At 42.8% G+C, this 24651-nt stretch overlaps 1 protein-coding gene across 1 annotated transcript in view; it reads left to right on the forward strand.

Annotated features, from left to right (window-relative positions):
- Positions 1–24651, forward strand: part of med14 (mediator complex subunit 14) — a 128220-nt gene that overhangs the window by 18095 nt on the left and 85474 nt on the right. Inside the window, exons 8-15 of the mRNA XM_072513866.1 lie at positions 2189–2321; positions 7556–7706; positions 8740–8851; positions 9348–9473; positions 10850–10928; positions 11088–11247; positions 11777–11977; positions 22303–22437. Coding sequence (XP_072369967.1) covers positions 2189–2321; positions 7556–7706; positions 8740–8851; positions 9348–9473; positions 10850–10928; positions 11088–11247; positions 11777–11977; positions 22303–22437 — 1097 coding nt within the window. The remainder of the gene's footprint in view (positions 1–2188; positions 2322–7555; positions 7707–8739; positions 8852–9347; positions 9474–10849; positions 10929–11087; positions 11248–11776; positions 11978–22302; positions 22438–24651) is intronic.

The following is a 24651-nucleotide window of genomic DNA, read 5'->3' on the forward strand; positions in this document are numbered from 1 at the left end:
GACAGTCAGGGACCTATATGTGGACGGCAGAGTCGCAACAATGGATGAACTGACTGAGAAATTCCAGCTAGCCAGGGTGACCGAGCTAAGGTACCTGCAACTCAAAAACTTCCTACGAAAGGAAACTAGGACGCACCCACAACCGCCACGACAGACATTACTGGAAGAGTTACTGGACATAAGCATCCTAGATAAAGGGAACTGTAGCGACATGTATGACCGAATGGGAGAAAGGGCCGACACCATACTGGATGCAACAAGAAAGAAATGGGAGGAGGACCTGGGGATTGAAATAGGGTGGGGCGAATCTGGAGCGAAGCACTGCATAGGGTCAACTCCACCTCCACGTGCGCAAGGCTCAGCCTGACGCAACTAAAAGTGGTACATAGAGCCCACTTAACAAGAACCTGTATCAGTAGGTTCTTCCCGGAGGTGGAGGATAGATGTGAACGGTGCCAAGGAGGCCCGGCCAACCACACCCACATGCTCTGGTCTTTCCCCAGACTTGCGGGGTACTGGATAGCCTTCTTCGAGGCAATGTCCAAAGTGGTGGGGATGAGGGTGGAACCATGCCCGAAAGTGGCGGTCTTCAGGGCACAGACCAGCCAGATCTATTCCTGGGGAGGAGTGCGGACGCCCTTGCCTTTGCCTCCCTGATCGGCTGCCATAGAATCCTGTTCGGCTGGCGGTCAGCAGCACCACCCAAAGCTGCAGACTGGCTGTCCGACCTCTCAGAATCTCTCCAAATGGAGAAAATCAAATTCGCCATCCGAGGGTCAGACAACGGCTTCCACAGAACGTGGGAGCCATTCACCCAATTGTTCCGGGACCTGTTTGTGGCCAACAAACAAGCAGAAGAATAGCCAGGTAGCCAAGAATCAGGGGAAAGTAGCCGAGGCGCGGGAGGGAGGGATAGACGCGGGGGGGTTGGGGGGGGGGGTGGGGGGGGAGGAATAGCAGCTAAACCTAAGAGAAAGGAAAGGCAAACCACAGGAGAAGGGAAGGGGGGGGACAGGGGGTGGAAGAGGGAGGTGACAAGGAACAATAGAGGGGAATCAGTGAGGTGGGGGGGAAGCAAGGGAATGACAGCCGGAAGGAGGGCACTGGAAACAATACAAAACTTGGCATCTACAGGAACAGAGAACAAGGAAAATCTGGGCGAAAGACGGGACGAACAGCTGAAGTGGAGGTGATTGCGAGACGACAACGGCAGCGAAAACCGTCCGGGTGAAGCAAGCGACAACACCAATACCAGATCCATTCGCGCATTGCCCTCTGTAATTGTTCTGTATTTGTTTCCCCGGCGCCCAAATGTATATGTCTCCTTCCCCCCCCCCCCCCCCCCCCCCCACAAACACAGAAACAGATGCCTACTTATGTGCTAAAAACAATACTGCCAATTGTACAGCGCTGCTGTTGTTGAGCTAGCACATAATACCCTACCAGTTATTTTATTCTAACTTTTTGTTGTTGTTTGTTTTGTTTTTTGTGCGTGTTCCCTTCTATATATAATATATATATGTATTCTATTTTGTGTACATAACGGTAAATATACTTTATTCAAAAACCCAATAAAAAACATTTACAAAAAAAAAAATCATCACCAGTCAACTCTCTCAAAAGGTTGGGGTGGCACAGTGGTTAGCATTGCTGCCTACGGCGCTGAGGATCTGGGTTTGAATCCCGACCCTGGGTCACTGTTCGTGTGGAGTTTGCACATTCTCCCCGTGTCCGCATGGGTTTTACCCCCACAACCCAAAGATGTGCATGATAGGTGGATTGGCACATTAAATTGCCCCTTAATTGGAAAAATAATAATTGGGTACTGTTTTAAAAAAAAAAAAAAAAAAAAAAAAAAAAAAAAAAAAATTTTAAGCACTCTCAAAAAAGGGAGAGCAACCTATATCTTGGACTGTGGCTTAATTTCATTTATAAAACTGAAATTTGAGTTATCTGAGTTGTAATTTCATGGTCCTCCCCATTTCTCCACTCCCCTCTTCTCCGGTTTCTTGAAACCCTGTGCTCTCTGGTCAATCGTCTCTGCACACCTGTGTGATGAACTACTCTTACAAGATATAATATGAATTTTTTTCTTAATATTACTAAATATGAGAGTATTGAGATTTTGCATTTTTTTTCACCCAGTGTTGACATTTCCATTTTAGTGTTCCTTAACCTTTTATCTCAGATTCATTCTGTTTGTCACTGCAATTGGAGGTTTTGCACTCACAGGCACAAATGCTAATACGTGAGCGTTGGGGCGATCTTGTTCAAGTCGAGCGATATCAACCTGGAAAGTGCCTGACTTTGGTTGTTTGGAAGTGAGTAAATCATAGTTGTGTTATCGATGTTGCAAAATACGGCTTCCAGGAGATAATGGAACTAATTACTTTGGTGCAAACAAGAAAACATCAAGATTATTGAGCCTGATTTTTAAAAATTATTTAAGTCCCAGAATTAGATTTAAATAATGCTTGCAATCTTAAATGAAAAGATCAGTATAAAGTAGTTAATGAACTATTGCTAAAATGTATTTTTGCTCATCATTTATGACCACAGATTAGAGGGAACTGCTGAAATCTCTGTCGCTTTCCCAACTGTCAGTCAATTTTTTGAGAGGGAGATGCCAGTATGATTATTTTTTTAAATCCCTGATTGTGAGGATGATTTGAATCACAAGCAGCAAGCCTTGTGTGGGTTTAAATAAAGAAAGATGATTGTTTATTTAAGTACAACCCCCCCCCTCCCAAAATCTAAAGCGTATGTCACCCACTTCACAATCAAGGGAAGTACAGTTGGAGTTAATAGTGCATTTTTGAAAGTTCTATAAAAAAGGAATCATTAAAATTCATGTGGTTGTCTTGTTTTGATGAAGGTATGTTGCAGGCCTGATGGAAGGTTATCTTCACATTTGCAGTTTAGACGAATTCAGCAGCCAAAGTCATATTGTCAAGGTTGGATGCTGGATTTAACAGAAGTGGTGGTCTTTCTGTCGGTCACAAAGCCACTTTGTTTCATTACCAGTTGCTGTTTTGGTGGACCTAAAAACGGAACGGAGTTTGGGAGATGTTGTAGCATGGAGATTTTTCTCAGACAAAGATATTACTGCTTTTTTTTCTGTGTCTCCCTTTCCACAGACAGTATTTAAAGATTTTAAAAGGATAAACATGGCCCTCCCACCATGTTACCTCTCTCAATTGTGGCTTCTTCACCAAATATGATGGTATTTTTACATTGATTAGTCACATCCTACTTGTAATGTTTCAAGACAATTGCCTTCTTTCAAAAGACCCATTCAACTCAGGACTACCTTTTGAGGGTCTTGTAAGATATATGTATTTAACACCTTTTTGTTTGGAATACCTCTTTTTCTATCTTAAGGGTGCAATGCAGTTTTCTGAATGTGAGACCGCATCGGCTGAAGCACGTTTTCTTTTAAAATGAACAACGTTAATGCAAAAGATTCCACCCTGGATAAAGTTCACATTTTTTATTTAAAAAAAATAAATTTAGAGTACCTAATTCATTTTTTCCAATTAAGGGGCAATTTAGCGTGGCCAGTCCACCTAGCCTGCTCATCTTTGGGTTGTGGGGGCGAAACCCACGCATACACGGGGCGAATGTGCAAACTCCACACAGACAGTGACCCAGAGCCGGGATCGAACCTGGGACCTCGCCGCCGTGAGGCAGCAGGGCTAACCCACTGCACCACCGTGCTGCCCTGATAAAGTTCACATTTTAAAAGTAATGAATAAGCCATGCCATTACTTGACATGTTGGACAAATTGGGAAGCACTGGTTACAAACTAGAAGTGCACTTTCCCCCTAACTTAGATGGACTAATAAGTTAACTAATCCTTCAGTTGCTTTTTCTTTTATTTAATGAAACCTTGCATTTGGTTGATCAGCATTCATGTCCTGCTTTGTTTTCTCCATATATGGTGTAGCTGACGCCATTAGTGCGTGTACCTCTCTAAATTGATTGTCTTATATACTCGGGTTATGGTCAAACTTGTGTAAAAGGTGACTCCCAACTTGGTGGCCAAAAAACAATAACTTTTCATATATCTCGAGTACAAGTCAATGCCCGACTTCTAGCCAAAAAATGTATTTTTTGTATTTACCCCCTTTTGCGGGTTTGACCACCGAAGTCAACCTTTCACTGGTGCAAGCCTACTTATTTTAGAACCATTGAATAGTGGATTTCGACCCCACAAAACTATTATTCCTGTAAACGTTGACGCCACTACTTTTTGGCTAAAAATTTAGTCTTAGAAACTTTGACTTTTATCTGAGTATATATGGCAATAATTAGACAGGCTTGATGCAAGAATTTTGTTTCCTCTAGTATAAGATTATGAATGATCAAGGACAGCACGGTGGCACAGTGCTTAGCTCTGCTGCCTCACAGCACCCGGGAACCAGGTTCGATTTTGACCTTGGATGACTGTCTGTGTGGAGTCTGCACTTTCTCCCCGTGTCTGCGTGGGTTTCCTTCCACGGTCCAAAGTTGTGCAGGTTAGGTGGATTGGCCGTGCTGAATTGCCAAATTGCCCTTCATGGTGTCCAATAATTAGGTGTGGTTTTGCGGATAGGGCGGTGGAGTGAGTCTGGGTAGTGTTACGGACGATGGTCAGATCTCAACAGTGGCTGAGAGACTGAACCAGATGCCATAACGGTTTTAAGTTTAAAGACTGCCGAAATATCGATTTGTTCCAGGAGTGATAATTTCAGAAACAGGGCATGGTTATTTTATAAAAAGACTTTGTTAAAAGAAAACAATTTTTAAACTTTAACCCTAACAATTTTAATTTTTCCAATTAAGGGGCAATTTAGCATGGCCAATCCACCTACCCCGCACATCTTTTGGGTTGTGGGGGTGAGACTTGCGCAGACACGGGAAGAATGTGCAAACTCCACACGGACAGTGACCCGGGATCGAGCCCGGGTCCTCAGCGCCTTGAGGTAGCAGTGCTAACCGCTGGGCTGCCAACGTCAACCCTAATAATAACCAATTGCGTGCAGTTCCTTAACCTTAACACACTAGTTCCCATTAAACAACACTGCAACAGAACATGCAGCTCTCATGCCAGTTGCACGGACAGACAAAGGCAATACTTGCATTTACGAAACAATTTTTGGGAGCGACAGTGGTTCTAAACCCTTTTTTCCAAGCCTGCCCCTGGTGGCAACTTTCATGACCGTCTCAATCGATTTCCAAAGCTTCTCCCTGTAACTGTTTAAAACAACACTCGCTCTCTTGGCTCTTTCAGCTCCACCCAGCTCCTCCAAAAACGACGCTCTCTCCTGGGATGCCCAGACTTTTAATTTTTTTTTTAAATTAATGTTTTTCCAATCAAGGGGCAATTTAGCAGTGCTTGTACCATTTGTTTTTTGTACAACTGTGTTGTGAACTGTTTTAATAATCAGATTATCCTATCCACCCCCCTCCCTGTACGTTGGTACTGAGGGGAGGGTACCCTGTTTCTCCAACACAACATTAGTGTTTGTAGCGTTTGGCCTTGTGTGTATTTTCTACTGTTTTAATAAAAAGATATGGCCAATCCACAAAGCGTACACGGGGAGAATGTGTGCAAACTCCACTTGAACAGTGACCCAGAGCCGGGATCGAACCTGGGACCTTGGCGCCGTGAGGCAGCAGTGCTAACCACTGTGCCACCATGCTGCCTTTGGGTGTCTTGACTTAAACCCAACAGCATTATCTTGGCAGCTTGATTTCCCACTCACGTTTGTACAAAAAAAGAGCCATGCTATTGATACGCAACAAACCTCCCATTAACAGACCGAGGCTTACAGACTCTGTAATGGGCTAATAGCTCATCAGACTGGAGTGTCCCAAAAGACAATGGATCTCGACTGAATCACTCTTGCTGAACTGGGCCATCCTGCGTATTCCCACTAACGAGTTTTAGTCTCAATGGGACAATGTAACTCGGCAAGATGTGGGCGTATCTCTTTGACTCTGTGCTAGCAGTTTTTTTCCCTCGGTCTGTTTATCCCCTAAATTGTCTGCTACATTGGGGCCTCATTTCTGGACCCAATTTCTGAATATCTCCCTCTTGTGACTGTAGGGTGCTCTTTCAGAAGGTTGGTGCAGACTTGATGGGCTCAATGGCCTCCTCCTGCACTGTAGGTATTCTATGATCATCAGTGCCAAGAAATTTCATTATTCCAGCAGAAATAGATGAACTGCAAAAGTTCCTCTGTGATTAAAATCAGTTTTCAGTAGACTTCGTGGCAAAGGCCGAGATTTCATAAGATTTCCTAAGGAAAATTTGATCGACATTGCTGGGGACTGTTTCGAGACACAATTTTAAGGTCCTGCCTCTTGATCAATTCTGGTGCAAGAGATGTTCAAAAAAAAAAATTGAAATAAATCTCATGGTGTATAATAGAGGGAAGCATCTTTGGCCTCTAATCATTTTAGTTTGCTTGACATCATGCTATCCTAAGCAAGAACCTCAGCAGAAACAGCACATTATAGTCAAAGAGTTTTGTCAAAACCACTTCAATGTAAATCCTATCTAAGTTGGAAATGCCCTATTTTTCTTTTTCCCACTCGACTTATCTCTATACTACATGGTCAAAATCCTAACTTCATTCTCCAAAAAAACACTCCAGTGCTTCACAGTTATCAAGCACCAAATATCATAGTCACGCTGGCTCAATAGCTGGAGCTTGGCGTTTGAACACTTCAATTTGAAATTTTGGGTCAAGTGCGGATATCTATATTCAGGCGAGCATTACCTGATCTAGTGACAAACTGATGTAAAAATATGCTGTTTACCCAGTGGGTATCTGCAACTGCACCAATGCATTCCACTTTCTGTTTTACTATGGCAGCCTGTAAAACAATGTTCTACATTTCAAAGAAACTGAGACAATTTAAAAATAAATTCAAAGAAAAAATATATACTAATGCAGCCTCCAAAACGGCAACTTACAGGTGTTTGGTTCTTGCTCATTTCTATTGTTGAACTAATCATAGAATCCCTGCAGTGCAGAAAGAGGCCATTCGACCCATCAGGTCTGCACCGACCATCCGAAAGAGCAGACTAACTGTGTAATAGTTTGTTATTCTCATGAATGATCACAGACCTAAAATGTTAACTCTTTTTCTCTCTCCATTGATGCTGTTCGATCTTCTGAGTATTTCCAACGTGTTCGGGCAGCACGGTAGCATAAGTGGATAGCACTGTGGCTTCACAGCACCATGGTCGATTCCCCGCTGGGTCACTGTCTGTGCGGAGTTTGTATGTTTTCCCCGTGTCTGCGTGGGTTTTCTCTGGGTGCTCCAGTTTCCTCCCACAGTCCAAAGATGTGCAGGTTAGGTGAATTGGCCATGATAAATTGCCCTTAGTGACCAAAAAAGGTTAGGAAGGGTTATTGGGTTACGGGGATAGGGTGGAAGTGAGGGCTTAAGTGGATCGGTGCAGACTCGATGGGACGAATGACCTTCTTCTGCACTGTATGTTCTATGTTTGTTCTATGTTCAGTTTTTACTATAAACTGGTTGGTTTTGTTTTGTTTCCAGCCAACAAGTCTTAGGAAGAAAGACCGGCAGTGCTTCTGTACACAAGGTCTTGATAAAGATCGACGAGAGTGACTGTTCAAAACCCTTACAGATATCGCATGATCCCCCATTACCAGCTTGTGATTCTAAATTAATAGAACGTGCAATGAAGGTGAAAAGATGTTCGTTTACATGTCTATAAATGTGTGAGATTTCACTACCATTTTATAGTTGCAAGATAATATTTCATTTTCTAGCTTGGTCTTGTGCTCCAGTATATACTATAAATATTCCCGTTGGTGTCATACAATATATATTATTGTGTATAATTTATATTTGTGTCGTAAACAAATGCAAACTTATTTATTGTGGTAACAGTTATACCTTTGAGGAAAATCTACATTTAACCACCAGATAAGTTTACTTTACATGTAGTATATTACGATTTTATTTACTTTGTGTATAAGTTCTTCAGGTTTATTTCTTTTGCTACGTATTTGTGTTTGGTGAATTGAGAAGAATTTCACCTTGGTGTCGAGAGTCCCAACACCTTTCAATCTGGCTCTTGAGTTAATGACGCAATGTCTCTTTCCAGACATTTGCTGATTATGGATCTCCTCATATCAGGCCAGATGACCCTCTTTGCTGTCAACTGAGCTGCTCCTGCTGATGTCTTACTGGCCTGTTGAAGTGCTGTTAGTCGGGGCTCTGGATAGGTCCCTTGACAAGGAAATGCTGCTTTGTCTAAAATAATTTTAATGGATTGGGGGAAAAATCAAGTGATGTTAAAAAAGAGTAACACATTTGAAGGTTTCAATTTTCAGTTACTTCATGAACATTTTTTTCTGGCTTGTTTGTAATTGGACTGATGGAGGGTGGAACGGTGGTGCAGTGGTTAGCACTGCTGCCCACTGCACCGAGGACCCGAGTTTGATCCCGACCCCGGGTCACTGTCTGTGTGCAGTTTGCACATTCTCCCCGTGTCTGCGTGGGTTTCACCCCCACAACCCAAAGGTGTGCAGGGTAAGTGGATTGGCCACGCTAAATTGCCCCTTCATTGGGGAAAAAAAGAATTGGATACTCTAAATTTATTTTTAAAGAAGTAATTGGACTGATGTTAAATCGACTTAGACAAGTGAATTGTTATACATTACGCAGTATTGTATTGATGTTTCTAATGCCAATTAATGTCTCCGGCTCTACAGGTTGACCACCTATCTGTAGAGAAGCTTTTGATTGACAGTGTCCATGCACGTTCCCATCAGAAACTGCAGGAGCTGAAAGCCATTCTCAAGAGCTACAATCCCAATGATAACTGTATGTTGAATAATGATTTTTTAAAAAAAACTCAATTTATTGTTTTACAGCATTACCTTTTCATAGATTTGAAATTATTGTTTTTTTGCATGACTGGAGCTTTGGACAAATTTCTGCTGTGTTCTGTGAATTTGTTCGATGTGAAAGAGATGGGATTTGATGAATACTTGCAACATTGTGTGAAAATGCTTTGATGACTACTCCTTTGTGGACAGATAGATGCATGGGAATGTCCATATCGCCTGTTCATCGTTACAAGATAAAAACATACATACTATTAAAAGCTTAATTGTTTGTGGACAGTTAGCTAGATTTCTGGAATAGGTTGCGGTGTGGAGGAAGGAATCAAGTTATATAATCTAATTTTCTTGTAATTTTACGTATATATAACTTATCTAGCCTCTCGTGACAGTAACAAAATAATGAACAGAAAGACAAATAAAGAAGTATTATGCATCGTGACTTTGTTTACTTTTATTTTTGCTCTTCCCCACAGCCTTTATAGAGACAGCCTTGCCTACGTTGGTTATTCCTATCTTAGAACCTTGTGGTCGATCTGAGTGCCTTCACATTTTTGTGGATCTGCATTCTGGAATGTTCCAACCTATGTTATATGGGATTGGTAAGTGTGATCTGTGAAATTGAACAACCAATCAAGTTTATTTTCAGATGCTAAGGTGGTGTTTATTAAGGAGTGGCATTTAAGCAGCTGTAGTATAAGAAATGTTGGAGGAATTTTATGTTGCATTGGAGGGGGGGGGACACACAAATTGGATGTCGTGCAATTCCTGCACTTGCAGGGGTAGACATTTGAAAGCCCACCCATCATCTGTCCACCCACCTGTGTGATATTTGAGGCCCTTAAGTGTCCAATTCATAGTCATTTAAGGGTCTCCAATTGCAGGCACTGGGATTTTGGCTGCTTGTGGACGGAGCCTGACACCAACTATGAAGCCCAACAGCTTTCATTGATCAAGCTGGTGGTGGGCAAGGGTGGGAGAGTGCCTTCTTTACAGACTGCCTATCGTTCTCAAGCAGGACTTCCTCCTCAATGAGTGCCCAAAGGCTGTTAAATGTCTGCAAGGTGAGCCAGCCATGTGGAGCAGATTCACCCCTGACACAGTAGTTAGCACTGCTTCATCACAGCTCCAGGAACCAAGGTTCAATTCTGGCCTCAGGTGACTGTATGGAGTTTGCATTTTCTCCCCGTGTCTGAGTGGGTTTCCTCCGGGTGCTCCGGTTTCCTCCCACAGTCTAAAGATGTGCAGGTTAGGTGGATTGGCCCAGATAAATTACCACTTAGTATCCAAAAAGTTAGGAGGGATTATGGGAATGGGGTGGAGGTGTGGACTTAAGTGGGGTGCCCTTTCCAAGGGCCGGCGCAGACCCGATGGGCCAAATTGCCTCCTCCTGCATTGTAAATTCCATGATTCTGTGACTAAGTTTTGGAATTAATTGGGTGTAGAATTTAAATTAGGTCACTTATCCCAATGTAAGGTGTTTCTTCCAGTTCTTATATCTGAGGCATTTGGGATGGTAACGTATCTGGTGAATGAGCTTCATCTCACTCATCGGCCTGGAAATTTGCTCATGATATATTAAGTGCACAGCAGCAAGTAACCTGTGTTAACATTTCCTAACTGAAAATAATTTCCATGAACATTCAACAGTGCAGCCATCCTAGCTTTGCAGTGCTATAATCTGTAAAGTAAAACATAAAAGTCACATATTTATCACAAAGATTTTAATCATCTGTCCACCAGTGCAATCTAGAAACTTTGATGTGAAGGTCTTGTTATAGGTAACAGATTTCACATCAAACACAGCAGATATTAAATCAGCAAACATGTCAACTCTGAGGCACATATATAAAATGTTCTATAAATTCCAATTTGCCATAAAGTTGTGTCCCCATTTTCCCTTGTGTTATCCAATGTTGTGTAAATTATTTGTATTTTGTTGGTTGTTTAAAATTGTATTGCTACTTTTCTTAATCAGACCAAACTACATTAGACGATATTGAAAAGTCCATCAACGATGAGATGAAGCGAATTATTCCTTGGCTTCAGCAGCTAAAGTAAGTATGAAATACCATTTTGTCTCAGGGTAATAAAGGGAGGAAATAAGAACCAATTTGGAAAAGAAATAGAAAGCTGTTCTTTCATATCTATCTTGTCAAACCAGGGCAATATTTGTTCAAATGTACCCTTGATTTCAAGAAAGAATTTCCCTCCAGGTTTTGGCTTGGACAACAAAGATGCAAGCAGTCTATGAAACATCTTCCCACAGTCTGCAGTGAGACGTTATACCTTTCAAACTCCTCCTCTCATCCAGTTGGAAACCTCTCAAAACACAAACTATTCATCAAGCTAACACGCCTTCCTCAGTATTATATTGTAAGTTTATTTCATTGATGAAGCATTCTTTGGTTAGAGCTAAGTACTGTTGAAGAAATTATTTCGAGATCTGGAATGTTTATCATCAAGCAGTCACATTTTGTTAGTTTTTGTAAAAGCTTTTTTAAAGTGCAATTAAGTGTTTCCTTCACTGAATTGCATTTTTAACTTGATCAGATGTAGGTCACAGACAATAATTTGGTTTCTCTCGCCACAGATGCTCTCAGATCTGCTGATTAGTTTTTGTTTTACTTGTGTTTACTCCTAATTTCCAAATCACCCTAATTACACACCAATCCCAGACCAAGAGGCCAGGCCTCTATTATTGCTAATTGTAATTGCTTGCTTGAAAGATAACAAGAACAGTTAATGGTCTTCTCTCCTCTCCTGTTTGAGTGCTCGGCCCGGTAAATATTAAATGTTCCATTGAAATCTAATGAAATGTTGCCAAACGTAAAGGGCCAAGTTTTTTTTCTGCAGTTCTTATTGGACATCAAGTGGTGTTGACATTTTCTGCTTTGTTCTTCAGGTTGTGGAAATGTTAGACAGGCCAAGCTCTCCTATAGAACTACAGTATAAATACCACTTCCTCTCCGTAAGTCATGGGCTGACTGATCCAGACGACGGTCCTCCTACTGCACTACTTTTGCAACTGTTCAAACCAAACATTGAGGATCTAGTACTGGATGCAAAAACTGGGAAGCAGGCCAAGGCTGGAGATAAGCACAAGGTTTGGATCTTGTATTAAAATGAAGGCTTTGACCTTTAACCATAAAAATGGCAAAATATTAGATGCAATTCATACTCAAGACTTTTTTAAAACAATTTATAGCGTGCATTGACTTTCCTGTAAGTAATTAGATGAAAAAAGCTGCTTGCTCCTTATTTATTTTACATTTTTGTGCTTATGAAGACAGATGAATACATATGGTGAGTAGAAAGTTATTTGCTTGTATTTAAAAGACAAATATTGAAGTGACTCAAGTGTGTGATTTTAAGATGCAAATGCGGTGCAATCACATTTTGAAAGCTGCACAATAGAAAATAATGTGATACACAGTGCAAAGTAAATTGTTTACCTAAATGGGTGTCTGATTTCAACTCTAATAGTATGAGAGAATAAATTTTAAAACATGAGGACCACATAATAGGCCTTACAAACTTTACATATCCTGCTTATTTTTTTGATTCAAGTTAATACCCATTTCTGCTTAAGAGTGAAGTGATGGCAAAGGGAAAAAGGATGTAATTCATAATGGTGCTATATTAGTGTCTCAGGATATTCCACAGCAGTTTTTATATAATTATTTCCATTATAAGACCATAAGACATAGGAGCAGAATTAGGCCACTCGGCCCATCAAGTCTGCTCTGCCATTCATGGCTGATATTTTCTCATCCCCATTCTCCTGCCTTCTCCCCATAACCCCTGATCCCCTTATTAATCAACATTAATCAAGTGCAGTCTTGTTACTATATTGGTGAATATGGCAGCCACTTTAGGAAAAACAAGTTCAAGCAAACAGCAAGCAGAGCAAGAGGATCAATAACCAGTTAACTTTTTTTGGTTATAGTTAAAGTAAGAACTTTGGACACAACGGTAGAATTGTCACTGTCCACTTGCACAGACTTAAAGTCTCATTGAAATGTTAGTGCCTCCAACAATACAGCTGTCCCTCAGCATGGAATTAGAGTATCAATGCAGATTAAATGTTGGAATTTTGGACTGTGTCCCAAGCATACAGAGGTCTCAGATGTGACAGCCCTGTCAACTGAGCCAAGCTGGAGGAAAGTCAGAATTACTAGAAACTGAGGATCAAGTTGGAGAATGGAAGACCAATATGATCAGAAGACAAAAATGTGTATTATGGTAAACTCAAAGAAGGAATAATAGAATGATGAGAACATCTGGCAAGGGGCAAAGAGGTGCACCTGCACTGACACTGCCACTAAATAGAAGGGGCTGGTAAGAGGAGTGGAACCTGTATGTGGAGGTGGGGGGATTAGTGTACAGACCAAACACAATTTTTGTGATGTACCTTATGGTTAAAGAGCTAGGCCTTGTGATGAACTTGATAGCTTTATCAAATAGCTGACACAGACATGATGGTCGAATGACCTTCTCCCATGCTCTAAGACAGTGTTCTTCAAACTTTTTTTCCGTGGACCCATTTTTACCAACCGGCCAACCTTCGCGACCCACGCCGGCCGACCTTCACGACCCACGCCGGCCGACCTGCGCGACCCACCATTTTCTCTTACCTTGTTTGCTGCTGACATATATGGAGGAAATGGTTTTGGGTCCCTTTGGCCCTCGTACACGCTCCTCCAATGGAACCTGTTGGATGAAGGTGAAGCCTTCTGGTGTCAGAAAGTATGGAGTCTCCATTTGTCCAAAGTTCTGAATTTTTTTCCTGTAAAATTTTATCAAGTAAACCCCCCCCGAACTTGTAAATAAAATAAATGAAGAAAATAAGAATTAAATGAATAAAATAAATGAATAAAAACCACTACAGAACTTGTAAAACAAAAAGCTGCAACCGCTAAAAAAATTAGCGGCCGCACTGCGCATGCGTGCCCGATTATCAGCACGCATGCGCAATGCGGCCAAATTTTCTTTTTAAACATGTTCGCGGCCGCTTGCAGCCGGCGTTATGAAAAGCTGGTTGCTGCGTGGGGATTTGCACGATCGGGAGCGCCGTGGACAACGGCTCCGCAACCCTCCCGAAAACCGCCTGCGACCCACCCGCGGGTCGCGCCCCCGACTTTGAAGAATACTGCTCTAAGATTCTGTCTCTAAGATGTCGGTGGCTCTCGTCTCCGTTCTCTGGGAAGTGCACTACTACAATGCCATCCTGTGGTGAATGTTGAGTATTGCAGTTAAGATTGACATCCATTAGCTTGAGCTCGAGTGCAGTTGATTGACAGCTATAAAATGTTAGGTATCATTTTGTACCACTTGCTGTGTCGCCTATCGTTGCTATGCCATTAGGCTGTTTGGAATTATATTACTTATAATTCTTATAATTCTTTGACATTGGGCCCCACATAAACTTGTATCTGTGCTTCTGAAGGAGAAGGTTTTCACTTGCCCAGCATCAATAGCCCTTTATATACCACCTCAGTAGAAATTATTTTCTCTTTCTTCTCCCTCTTAACCAAAGGGAAATATTGCCACTTGTACCTGTAAAGGTGCAAAAGGAGCGGAGTAGTTTGAGGGGCGATCTCAATGTTGCATGCCACAATGCTATCTTTTAACGCCTAATCCGGACTGCAATATGCAGCTGCATGATGGGCAATCCCTGTTTGATGGCAGATAAATAGATTTTATCAGAGTACTCCAGTGTACTCTATATGGAAAACATGGGTGAATCCCAAGCGATGCCATCCAGGCTCAAGTCGATACACCAAAAGATAAAATGCTTGAAAATCTCAGTACCATCTGTAGGGAGAGAAAAGAGCTAACGTTTCGAGTCCAGGTGACACTTTGTCAAAGCTTTGTCGAAACGTTAGCTTTTTTCTCTCCCTTAGCTCTTTTCTCTCCCTTAGCTCTTTCCTCACCCTACAGATGCTGCCAGACCTGCTGAGATTTTCCAGCATTTTCTCTTTTGGTTTCAGTTTCCAGCATCCGCAATAATTTGATTTTACCTCGAATCTATACAGTTCTGACGTTTGCACATTCTCCCCATGTCGGTGTGGATCTCACCCCCAAACCCAAAGATTTTTTGAAAATAAATTTACAGTACCCAATTCATTTTTTCCAATTAAGGGGCAATTTAGCGTGGCCAATTCACATCTTTGGGTTGTGGGGGTGAAACCCACGCAAACATGGGGAGAATGTGCAAACTCCACACGGACAGGACCCAGACCCACAACCCAAAGATGTGCAGGGTAGGTGGACTGGCCACACTAAATTGCTCCTTAATTGGATATTTTTTTAAAAGTCCGTACAGTTCTTTCAGGACTTCAAGGAATGTGGCATGAGCAATAGTCATTCAGGAAAAGTTAGAAGAATTGAAACCATTTTCTAACTCCAGGATAATTGTAATACAAATGTCTTTGATGAAGGGCTGAGAGTCACGTATCCTGTTTGCTGAAATACATAAATCAGGTGAGTAGGTATGTTTTGAGGAGGACCCAGGAAGGCTGCAGAGGAATATAGACACAATAATAATCTTTATTGTCACAAGTAGGCTTACATTAACACTGCAATGAAGTTACTGTGAAAAGCCCCTAGTCCCCACATTCCAGCGCCTGTTCGGGTACACGGATGGAGAATTCAGAATGTCCAATTCATCTAACAACATGTCTTTCAGTACTTGTGGGAGGAAACCAGAGCAGCCAGAAGAAACTCACGCAGACACTGGGAGAATGAGCAGACTTCACACAGACAGTGACCCAAGCGGGAATCGAACCTGTGAAGCAGCAGTGCTACCCACTGTGCTACCGTGCCGCCCATGTTGTGATAGTGGACGAGAACTTAATAAATGGAAAACAATGTGACATGGTGTGAAGTTATCCACTTCGGTGGGAAAAATAAAGAAGGAATTTGAATGGTGACAGACTCGGAAATAGGAACTTGCATGTCCTTGTGCATAAATCACAAAGTTAACATGCAGCTATAACAAGAAAATGGTACATGAGCCTAGTTGCACAGCGATTGGCATATACGAATAAAGAAGCCTTAACGGGATGCTTTATTATGAAAGGAATTGAACAGGAGATTAAATGTTTTTTCAGATCTACAAGGCATGGTGAGATCACATCTCAAATACTGTGTGCAGTTTAGGTCTCTATTTAAGGAAGGGTGTAAACACATTGGAGGCTGTTCAGAGGAGGTTTACTGGACCAGGGTTTTTCCAAAGTGCCTGCTCTGGATGCGGGTAGGTGTCGGAAGGGTTGAGGACCTAAGGGTCACTGTGGTCTGCATCTGTCAGCTGCCAATGCAGAGTTTCCCAACGCCAGCATTCAGAAGCCTGCAGGAACAATCCTGCATAAAATATAAATTCTGTCCCCCAGAGAGAGCAATTATTTGACTGATTTTCCTGTAAGCCTCGTGGTTTCCCCCCCCTCAACACACCACCACCAACCCCTTCCGGGCGGCAGCTCCGCCTTGAAAACCATGTGCAGCAAAACATTTGGCAGATTCCTTGGCCTCTCCAGCCAAAGCTGCGGCCCAAGAGTTTGCCCAGATGTGGTCCATCAGCAATTCCATACCCCTGGACATGGACCCCATATGCTCTGCCATGATGCAGAGCAGTTTTCCAGTGGACAACATCAAGGGGACTATACTCTCCCTTCGGGAGACCATTCTACAGCAGAAAGACACTGTCATGCAAATCCGATAGCGTATGTTAGAGTCCTCGGTGAGTCAGCACAAACCTGGATAGAGATTCCCTATGTGTGTGCGCACATCAATGTTCCCATGCAGACAAATAACTTGAAACTTTTCTGTACGTCTTCTTGCAATGTGTTTGCTGCTGAGGGACCAGGAGCGTATGGGTCAGCGACGCCATGGAGGCACATTCAATAGGACGGAATCGGCTGCCATTGCAGCAAGAGTTACATTATTGGAGAAAATGTGGTGTTCTGCAGAGATCAGTACTGGGACCTCTGCTCTTGTAATATATATGAATGACTGGGAAGAAAACGGAGCGGGTCTGATTTAGCAAGTTTGCGGATGATACTAAGATTGCAGGAGTTGCGGATAGTGATGAAGATTTTCAGAGAATACAGCAGGGTATAAATAGGGTGCAAAATTGGGCAGAGAAATGGCAGGTGGAATTTAACACGGACAAATGCGAGGAGATGCATTTTGGTAGATCCAATTCAGGTGGGAGCTATAAAATAAATGGCAGGACCATCATGAGCATTGATACACAGAGATATGGGTGTGCAGGTCCATATATCTTTAAATGTGGCAGCACAGATGGAAATGGTGGTAAAGAAAGCATTTGGAATGCTTACCTTCATACAACGGGGTTTCGAGTATAAAAGAGTGAAAATTATGTTACAGTTACATAGAACGTTAATTAGGCCACATTTGGAATACTGGGTCCAATTCTGGTCACCACACTACCAGAAGGGCCTGGAGGCTTTAGAAAGAGTACACAAGGTTTACCAGGACATTGCCTGGTATGGAGGGTAATAGCTGTGAGGAGAGATTGAATAAACTGGGATTGTTCTCCCTAGAGAAACGGAGGCTGAGGGGGCGACCTGATAAGTTTATAAAATTATTAGGGGTATAGATAGGGTGAACAGTTGGAGGCTTTTTCCCAGAGCGAAAATGACAATTACAAGAGGGTGCAAGTTCAAGGTGAGGGGGGACAGGCTCAGTGGAATTGTGCGGGGGAGGTTTTTTACACAGAGGGTGGTGGTGGCCTGGAATACACTGCCTGGTGAGGTGGTTGAGGCGGGAACGTTAGCGACCTTTGAGACTTATCTGGATAGGCACATGAACAGACGGCGTATAGAAGGATACAGGCGGTTGGTCCAGATAGGACACGTGATCGGCGCAGGCTTGGCGCGCCAAAGGGCCTGTTGCTGTGCTGTATTCTTTGTTCTTGTAAAACAGTCTCCATGAAGTGACTGCAATGTCATGTCTTCTGGTTGGGGAAGCATGAGCACATCACGATACCACAATTGAATATCTGAGAAAATAATGAATATCTGAGAGAACTTTTGTCTGATTTTAAAAACAACCAGAACTGTTAGTTTGTCAGTTTAGGTCAATTTTAGTGTTGTCAGTGTTCATCAATATTGAATAACCTGTTTCTAATAGTGTATTTTGAAGTTGAATAAGCTTGCATCAAATAATTGATTTGCATTTAAGCCAAGTATAAATCAAGATTTTAATATCACTATCTTCAGATTTATGGCTGTTTTATTTACAAGAACCACATATAGCTCTCTCACAGTAATATCTATTCTTTGCTCTCCTCTCCATCGTCTTCTTCCTTCACTTCTTTGTTTCCTCGAGGCAGAGTAACGCGATGAATGCCGGTTCACAATTCTTCGTGGCTCTCCAGTATCTCTCTGAGTAACTACCTTTCATGGGTGATCCTGGACAGGCATCACTGGCATATATGATCCTGTCCTTGCTCAATGTTGACATGAATTCAGTACATTAGGGGCTGTTGAATGTGGTGCTTTCTCAGGCAGAGGGAAGGGAACGGAGGTGGTGGTGGCGTTGGATGCGGAAGAAAGGATTTGATGGGTGGAGTGGAATTATTTGATGCTGGTATTGGAGAAATCTTGGTTTGGGCTGAAGTTTGTGGCGTGGGTGCAGCTGCTATATAAGGAGCCAAGGGCGAGCAAAAATACTGTGAACTCAGGGTATTTTGCATTGCACCAGAGTACGAGACAGGGATGCCCCATGTCCTTCCTTCTGTTTGCGTTGGTTATAGAGCCCTTGACCATTGTGCTGAGGAGCTCGGGGTTGTGGAACGGGACAGTGAGGTGGGGGGTGATGGAACGTAGGATGTTGTTTTATGCAGATAGCTTGTTGCTATATATCTCGGAGCCAAGCTCTTCGGTGGGGAGCATAATGGGTTGCTCCAGATATTTGGGACATTTTCAGGGTACAAATTAAATTTAGGGAAAAGTGAGTACTTTGTGATTTTCCCTTGCATGGGCTGGGGGGAGCAGCCTCTTCATCTGGCGGCGTCTCATTTTGGGTATCTGACGGTGCAGGTGGATCGGGATTGGGCACGGATTCGGAAGTTTAAATTCACTACCTTGGTGGGGAGGGTGAAGGCTCGTTTGCTGAGGTGGGACAATCTCCATCTGTCGTTGGTGGGCCGGATGCAGGCAGTAAAGATGAATGTTTTGCCGCAATTCTTTTTGTTTCAATGCCTGCTGGTCTTTTTGCCCAAGGTGCTTTTTAGGGGGTGGCCAGGCTGATCTTCTCATGGAAAGGGAAGGTGGCTAGGTTTAGGAAGGTGATGCTGCAGAGGGATGGAGTGTGGGTGTGAGAGGGGGTTAGGCCTCCCAAATTTTATGTATTATTATTGGTTGGCAAATGCAGAAAAGATTCGGGGATGGAGCAGGGAGGTGGGGGAACTTTGTGGGTGAGGATGCAGGCGGACTCTTGCAGAGGGTCGAGGTTGCGGGTACTGGCAACAGCGCCGTTCCCTATGGCCCCAGGGAAGTATACTGTGAGTCCGATGGTAGTGGCCATGTTGAAGATCTGGAGTAAGTTTAGGCAACATTTTAGGCTGTGAGCTGGGTCAGGGCGGGATGCCAATTAGGGGGAATCATGGATTTGAGCTGGGGAGGATGGAAGCAAGGTTCTGAGATGGGAGGAGAGGGGGGATTAAGGAAATGAAGGACCTGTTCCTAGGAGGGCGATTTGTGAGTTGGAGTTGGGTGAGAGCTTCAGGTACATGCAGGTGCGGGACTTCATGAAGGTCTTCCCGACTTTCCTGTTAGCGCCTGCTCCCTCGTCCCTGGAAGCGGTGCTGTCAGGGGGGCGTCATTTTGGAGGAGGTGTCCATGGAGGGGGTTACGGCAAAGTGGGAAGAAGAGTTGGGGGTGATGTGAGGTGCTGCGGAGGGTAAATGCCTCAACTGCGTGCGCGAGGCTGGGGCTGATGAAGCTGAAGGTAGTGTACAGGGTGCACCTTACAAAGTCTAGGATGAGCTGGCTGTTTGAAGGGGTGGAGGATGTATGTGAGCGATGTCTGAGAGGTCCTGCGAATCATGTACGTATGTTTTGGTCCTGCCCGAAGCTGGAACGGTTTTGGAGGATGGTGTTCAGCACCATTTTGGGTATTCTGCATTTGGACACCGAGCCCGGTCCCCTCTGAGCCATATTCGGGGTGTCGGACCAGCCGGAGTTGCAGGTGGGAGCGGGGACAGATGTTTGGCCGCCTTCTCGCTGATTGCTCGTAGACGGGTCTTGTGGTGGAGGTCAGCTTCTCCACCCTGTACCTCGGCGTGGTGGGGGACCTGCTGGAGCTTCTGACCCTGGAAAAGGTGAAATTTGCTCTAATTGCGGGTGAGCGATGGGTTCTACAATTGTTGGGGTTTGTTTACCATGGACTTTCGTGAGTTGGTTACTGTTCAGGGGGGGTGGCTTGAGTGGGCTGGGGGTTTTTATGGCGTTGTTATGAATTGTAAAACTTAAAAATTTGTTGGATAGAAATACTTTGGGGAAAAAAAAAAAGATCGTTCAGTGACTCTGGAACTTGCTGCCTCGGAAGGTGGTGGAATGGGGCCGTTGAATATTTCAACAGTGGAAATAGATAGATTCTTTTAAGGCAAGCAAATCAAAGGTTATTGGGGGTAGATGGGAAATGTGGAACTCCACACAATCAGATCAGCCACAATCTTATTGAGTAATATGGCCAAATTGCTACTTCTGCCCCTACCTTGATAAGGTAGAAGATCAGCCATGATCTATCTATGTTCTAGCTATCTATCTTATTGAATGATAGTATTGGTTCAAAGGGCCAACTCAAGCTTATTCCTCAAGTTTCTTACGTTAAATGGTGGCGAGAAAACATTCAGTGCTGCCAGGATACATCTGGAAGCTGTTTTTCAGCCTGCAAATAGGCACCAAAGGGCAGCATGTAGGTGAGAGGTGAGGATGTATCCTTTAGATAATGTTGGGGTGAGAAGGAAATCCATTGCCAAGGATGCTATTGCTGCGATCAGATTGGGAAGAGTGGAACCAAGTGAAGGTAATCCCACTGAGCTGGACAGGAAAGGAAGTGCATTGGAGAAGATGATATTCTTGACTATAACAAACACTGCAGAGAGGATGAGGAGGGATGATACAACATTATCACCCTAAAAGAAGAATGTTCGTTCTGACCTTGGTTAGGGCTGTTTGGATGCTGTGATGGGAACAAAATGTGATTTGAAGAGATAAAATTATGGGGGAAATGGGCTTGGATTTGGGAGATAACATTTTCAGGACTTGAGAGAAAAAGAAAGTTATAGGTGGGTGGTTTGCAAGAGAGGCCAAGGGCGTGTAGCTTGAAACGTGAGTTATGGTGGAGGTTTTGAAAGAGAGATGGAAAGTACTTGAGGATGTAGAACTACTTAAATCATTTATTTCTCATTGCCTTTTTTGCTTTACACCATTGTCACTTTGGTGATTTAATCATAGATATTTGTTTCTCTTCGCTGTTTCCTTTTCACACGCTCTTCATCCGTGTTGTTGGGCGGAGCAGATGCATTTGTTTATAAAGAAGATGGTGCAACTATATAAGGTCATGAAAAGAACACTTGATTTTGTATCTCAATGCACTGAATCATTAAGCAAAGTGGTAATTTGAATCTGTACAGTATCTTAGGCTGCCGATGGAATATTGTGTATAGTTTCAGATACTATTGGAAAATGATATAAAAGCAATGGAAAAAGGTACAGCATAGATTCAGTCGGGAGTTACTTGGTTGAAAAGAGGTTACAACTGCGAAGAGACCCTTGAGAAGTTGGAACCTTTTCATTACAACTTAGAAGGTTAAGGAGTGACTTAATTCGGTCTTCAAGATCAAGAAGATTGTAAAGTAAATAATTGCAGATTGTTCCCACTAGTTTGTAACATGGTAATATGGATCATATATTTAAGATAATTACTTAAAGAAGCAGAGACAGTTTAAAATGCACATAAAGAGCCTTGTTAGTATGTTCTTTTTAAAAGAGAATTGGATAGTTATTCAACAAATATCAAATGATATGGCGAATAGGCAGGGGAGTGGAACTAGACTGGCTTGTAAAAAAAACATGTGCCAAGTGGACTGTTTCGGTGCTGTAGCATTTTATCAAAGTTGAATGCACCATAGGACCAATTTACATCAGGATCGGATGAACAGAGAATTGTGCTGATTACTCGTACAGCCTGCAGAAAGCTCAATGGTTTTTGCACTGTGAAATGGAGCACAGGATATCAGGATGCAGAATTTCACAATTGATTCTATAACATTTCAAGAGCTGCGATGCTTCAAGCTGCAAGCCAGTGCTTTGCAAAATTTGCCTTCGGAAGACAGCTTGACATGCTAAGATTTTCTTTAAAACCCTCTAATAATTGACAAATATGTTCTAATTGTAGTTGCCTGCTGATCAAGGACCTATAGAACCTAAGAAACCCAAGAGGACAGGGGAAGTGTGTGCCTTTAATAAAGTCCTAGCACACCTGGTAGCTATGTGTGACTCAAACATGCCATTTATTGGACTTCGTTGTGAGGTAAGAAACTTTCACATTTTTGAAAATGTAATCTCTTTCTAATAACCTTCTGATCATTCAATCTTCATTGAAAACACTGTTTCTCAGTGAGTCAGTGCTCCAATGTATTGGTCTTATACCACAGAAAAGGTAGGAAATGACCACCAAAAAATAGAAATAGCCATCAGTGGTTTTGCACATCAGACCCATTGAGTCTTCACCGACCCTCTGAAAGAGCATCCTACCTAGGCCCACTCACCTGCCCTAGCCTTGTAACCCCACCTAACCTGCACATCTTTGGATTGTGGGACGGAACTGGAGCAGCAGGAGGAAACCTGCGCAGGCACAGGGAGAAGGTGCAAACTCCACGTAGACAATCACCCAAGGCCAGAATTAAACCCAGGTCCCTGGTGCTGAGGCAGCAGGGCTAGCCAAGGTGCCATTGTACCACCCCACAACTTGCATTTATATAGTGCCTTCTGCGATCTCAGGATGTCCCAAAGCACTTCACGCTCAGTCAGGTATTTTGAATATTGGCCACAGTTGTGATACAGGTAAATGCCAATTTATGCAAATTACAGTCCCATCAACAGCAATGAGAATGAAATTGGAAAACAACGAAGAAGGCAGCCGAGTGTTTTTAACAAAGGTGTGCTGCGCAAGTAGTCTTTTAGGAGCCACTGAATCTGAGGAGGTATCTTCAGCAGAACCACACTTGTAACACATTTAAACTTATAATGTATACAGTGAAAGGGACTTAAAAAAAAAAAAAAATTTAGAGTACCCGATTCATTTTTTCCAATTAAGGAGCAATTTTAGCGTGGCCAATCCACCTAACCTGTACATCTTTGGGTTGTGGAAGTGAAACCCATGCAAACACGGGGTGAATGTGCAAACTCCACAAGGACAGTGACCCAGAGCTGTGATTGAACCTGGCACCTCGGTGCCGTGAGGCAGCAGTGCTAACCACTGCGCCACCATGCTGCCCGTGAAAGGGAGTTCTTGATCTAAGTGAGTACCAGATGCATTCTCCAATACAGCATGGAGAGATTTGACATCCAGTTGACCTGGTTTGTGGGCCAGGACTTGTCATTCTTTTGTCCTTTTTCGTTGATGGTAGAGTTACTCTTTTCATAGTTTTCATTTAGCATTTATTGGTGAGACTTGTCCAAATCTACCGCCAGTTGACTTGATCTTTAGCCACTCTGGATGGTGTTCCGTGCTCTTGAGAATTGCTGTGTTGTCTTACACATTATATCTTTGGACTGACGATACATCAACAATGTTTCCTGTGTTGGATATTTTTCTAATGCTTTTAGAGGTGAGCTTTTATTTGGCTTTTATGGTCATGCAAAGTTTACTTTTAACAGACCCCAGTAAGCTGACAGTGACAAAGGTACAAATATTAACGTCTGGCTGATTTTAAACCCAGGATCCGAATTCTGCAGAGTATTAGAGGCATGATGTTAGTAAAATAAGGGCCCAAACGGCCAAACTCAATAACACCTTTATTTTGACTTGCTTGATAAGGATAGGAAATAACTGCCATACAAACCAAAATGGTTGAGGTTCAGTTCACCATTTGTGCTCAGTCAGATCATCTGAGCTGGGGGTAAAGAGTGAAGAGTGCTGCAAGCTGCCATCTGCAAATCTCAGTCCGAGGAGTATCCTTCCACTGATTGCTAAGCAGTAACCTTTGCTGGAAAATGCACCTGTGAGAATATCAGGTGAAGTAGAGATTGGATTTACCTTGCCACATCCCTCCAATCAAGTGGCCTGTTAATACTTTCTGTCCAGGCTCAAATGTCTACTTACATGAAGTTTTGGAGGATGCTTTTGAAGCTGTACCCAAGCAGCTGGAAATACTTTCAGTTGGCAGGAAAAGAAGAAAATTAGTTAAATTTGCTGAATCTATTAACAAGAGATTCCCATTTGTATTCTGTAATAGTGTTTATTGGATACGGTTATACAAGTTGCAACATAAAACAGCCCTTTTTGGTTTAATCTCTCCCATGTTGGTGCTTACACTTCATGTGAACAAATAATTCAAATCACATTTATCCATCCTGTTCCACCTTGTCCCTTCAACCCTCTTCTTTCATCCACCTGTCAAATCTATTCTTGAATGTTGACATAATTCCTGCTCCAACTAGTAACCCTCGAAGTGAATTCCACATCTTCACAACTCTCTCATGCTTTATATTCTAAATCTCTTTGGTTTAATCTTGTATCTAT

This window comes from Scyliorhinus torazame, chromosome 8 (genome assembly GCF_047496885.1).
Source record: "Scyliorhinus torazame isolate Kashiwa2021f chromosome 8, sScyTor2.1, whole genome shotgun sequence".
NCBI lineage: Eukaryota > Metazoa > Chordata > Chondrichthyes > Carcharhiniformes > Scyliorhinidae > Scyliorhinus > Scyliorhinus torazame.